Consider the following 3,848-nt stretch of genomic DNA (forward strand, 5'->3'; position numbering starts at 1 on the left):
TTCGGCAGCCAGATGTACGAAAATGTTAGAAACATTTGATTGTATCTACTTTAGAAATATCTGTAATTTTTCGGGGTAATTTGGTTGCAAAAAAGGGATAATATACATGAATTAAATTAAAATTTTTAAATAAAGTAAATTTGAACTAAATAACGAGTAAAGTAAATAATTTAGGGAATAAAACTTTGCAGTTTTGTCGTCTGCTGTTCGTAACTGTGTTTGTGGCGCGGGCGCTTAGGAACCAGGAACAGCAACTGGTTTAAAGTGCAATGTGGAGTGAACTGAGACCAAAATGTGTATAATAACAATCAAATAAGCACTGTGGAGTTTCAGTTGTGATGGCAGTAAGGATAAAAACCACCGATTACAAGGTAAGAATGAATTCAGTTCAAACCATGACCCCGGGAATAAAAAGTTTCATAATTTCAGTAATATAGGCAACAAAATGTTGTTTTATTGTGCTGATTACAACTGCAATCTTGAGTAAGATCAATAAACGTTACATACATACGCTAACATTGTTCATATGATTGCTGGGAAGGCTGGGAAAGATGATTTTCATCACTGATCAAAACCTGTACATCCCACGGTAGCCGCCCTATTGAATTTCAAAACTGCCTTGAAAACATATTTTACGAAGAGCGTCACATGCTTATTTTAGTTCGTATGGGGCTTTCATATATCACATTATGTTGACGAAACTTCAATATTTTGAATGGTATGCTTGGAGTTGTAATTGTATTCTTGTTTCACCATTTAAATATCGAGTGAATAAGACCTGAAAACCGTGAAAAGGGTTGGTAGTCGCTGGTTTTTCCCCCTAGCAATTCATTTACAATACATATAGGTAGCCTAGGTATGATAGTCGTCGTCTTCTACCAAAACAGTAGTTTCCTTAAAAACGTCGTGGCCAGGGACCGTGTTCCGATAGGTTGTGATGAAAGTGCCCGAGCGTCTGTGGGTACTACAAGTGATATGCGGATTTATGACAGGAAATGGGAAGTTTGTTGACACAAGCGACTCCGCAAACATCGAGATGGCGTCAATCTTCTAAGTTACCTAGTATTTAAGCGTAAGTAAAAATTTCGAAAGCGTTTTGGTGAAATTTGCACTGCATTGGCCACCCTTTTCACTACCCTCTGTTTAAAGCTTTAAATTTGGCCTTAATTTCTAACTTTGGAGAAAACATACTTCCTTCGAAAGGAGAGTACCTACCTAGAGGTCTTTAGCTACGTCTCTCACCAACAAGTTGCAACTGATGAACATCTCCAGTGTCAGGACGCGTTATAGGTAAGTACTTTTTCGGAGGCTGGCCATCATTGACCGTCGGTGTGTCGGGCCAGTCCATGCGGTTGCTTACCCTATAGCCTATACCTAGGTACTAGCTACTACCTACCTACCTAGGTATCCAGTCGAAAGAATATATTTTACATTCCCAGCACATCAATAAATTACGAGTACCCTTTTCTTATATTATTTAATTTTAACTTTTTAAGCAAAGACTCCCCATCATTTTGGGATAGTAGGTGCTACGGGACCCTAAACTGGACCTGCATTACTAGCCTACTAGTACTAGGCCTACCTAGGTCAAGCTTCAAGGTACAAGCCCGCCCCCCAAGTCAAATGCCCTCTAATATAACCCTATTTAAATCATACTTGTTCATCGGAGGTTACGGTGGGATAACCGGCGTCGTTGAATCTCTCCTTGCTCAGGTCCAGCTCTAAGCATCTCAATTTTGCCATGTTTTCACACCCTGGCCAAATAACGTACTACAGTTGAAGAAGTTCATAAGGAAACTCCGAAAGGTGCATGTGACTTCCACGTTTCCACCAATCAGAGGGGAGAATTCTCCCGGTGGCCAATGAGAATGCAGGAAATGGCTATTAGGGACCCTTAATATAAATGTTTATCTATTCATGGATCAAAATATGTCCTTTTTAGACAAAGGTGAGATTGACGTGTAAAATTTATTTAGGCTAAATTTTAATAGACGATGATATTTAAAATGATGCATAATAAGTCAAATTAAATTAGTATAAAACCAACAATTCGGATACAAATTCTAAAAGAAAGCAGATCGCTTAGTAGTAAATGATAAATCTAGAATTGTCATGTAAGCAACAGGAACGCTAATAGACTAAAAAGTAAAATAAATGATCTTATGATAGTCTGTGAACGTAATGAAGAAAGTTACAGTGTACTGAGTTCACAGTACCCTACTAGACTGTTATAGGTAAAAAGAACAGCTTTCAACATTTCAGTTTTTATTTATGTGAGTTTTGTTCCAGTATCAAGTCTTGTATTTCGGATCACATTAATTGTGAAATTCTGTTTTATGCCAAATAATTACATACGAGGGCAGTGGAAAGATAACACTGGTACCTCATATTAACTGCCAAAATTTAATATTATAACAGCTTTCATAGAATAAGAAGTATTCATTTTCTTCCTGAATGTCCTAATATCTTCCTCTAAAAAATGGAAGTTCGTTGGGCAATCTTAATTGAGGCCATAAATTGCACAGTTCCAAAACCAGCATTTTCAGTGCACCTTGGCTTGGATAAATTCTGTATTAAAACAAGAATATCAGGAGCAGGAACAGATATAAGAAGGGTTTGTCATGTGTCCAGTAATTTAATAGGAATGCAGTATCTCAAAACGCTTGAATGTAAGTAAATAATAAAAAAAAAACAAGCAAGTAAATATTGTGATGTTTAAACTATTTCCCATGGAAGACACTGAAAGCAGTGTTATCATGTGCGATAAACAAAAGCCACAGAGGAAAATCACTGCCCAAGTAAAGAGGAAAGGCAGATAATGAGAGAAATACAACATTTATCTGGAAACGGTCTGATTTTAGCGATCATCTCTCCATTGGAACGCTATAATCAACAGTCATTATTACCTGAAACATGTTGAAAACGGCTATTAAATAATATCCATATAGTTATATGAGTACTTCACCTTTTGATAAGATCTAAAGTAGATGGGTGTTGAAAGCGATGCTCTGGAATCGTTTGGGAGTGCTACATTTAAAGTAGATAATAATAAAAAAACTGTATAGATCATCATCCAAAACTATGAAAATGAATACCACAAGGCAGTGTCAAAGGACTGACATTGTTTGGTATTTACTATCGAACCCTTCTGTAGTTGGAGCAAAAACATTAAGTAAAATGCAAATTTTCTTAGGTGATACATTATTTAACCTACTTACATACAGCATAGACAAGGCTATAGCTAGAATAGATCACCATATCGATGTTTCTAATGTAAAGACAACATGACACTGTCTCTTAAGAAATGCAGCCTTCATAAAGCAATACTAATAACAAAACACTTGTCTATAACTACGCAATTGTAAGACTGGATTACAGTTGCGGTTTCTGTAATGGTCTACCAAACTATTTGCGGACAAAGCTGTAGGGTATAATCAACAATGCAGTTTGATTAAACCTTGCAAGTAATTCAGATACATATATAACTCAAACTCTTCATATTCTTGGCAGATTATATTTGTTTTTTATCTCTCTGAAAAAAGATTTTAACCTCAATAATTTAAAGTGATATGCAAAAATGTTCACCACGCCACGAACAGTTTTTATAAAATGTTGTCAGAGAAAGTATTTAATGTTTATTTTAAAGATCTGTGATGGGCGAATTTTGAAAAAGATACGAAATAAACAGAGAAAACAACGCATGACCTCACCGAAAACGACTTTTATATAAGATGAAAGTTTAATGTAACGGTACTATATCACTATATATCAGCACAAATAGCGACAATACGTTAACAATGCCTTCTTAATGACCCAAATAAACACAATTTTAGGCTTAAGTAGCCGCA

General features: G+C 35.9%; 1 protein-coding gene across 1 annotated transcript in view; it reads right to left on the reverse strand.

Annotated features, from left to right (window-relative positions):
* Window positions 1-1,810, reverse strand: part of LOC135207886 (protein farnesyltransferase subunit beta-like) — a 43,252-nt gene extending 41,442 nt beyond the window's left edge. The window contains 1 exon segment of the mRNA XM_064239787.1: window positions 1,657-1,810. Within this exon segment, the coding sequence (XP_064095857.1) occupies window positions 1,657-1,743 (87 nt within the window). The 5' untranslated portion in view covers window positions 1,744-1,810.
* Window positions 1,811-3,848: the final 2,038 nt, after the last annotated feature.

This window comes from Macrobrachium nipponense, chromosome 11 (assembly GCF_015104395.2).
Source record: "Macrobrachium nipponense isolate FS-2020 chromosome 11, ASM1510439v2, whole genome shotgun sequence".
Classification (NCBI taxonomy): domain Eukaryota; kingdom Metazoa; phylum Arthropoda; class Malacostraca; order Decapoda; family Palaemonidae; genus Macrobrachium; species Macrobrachium nipponense.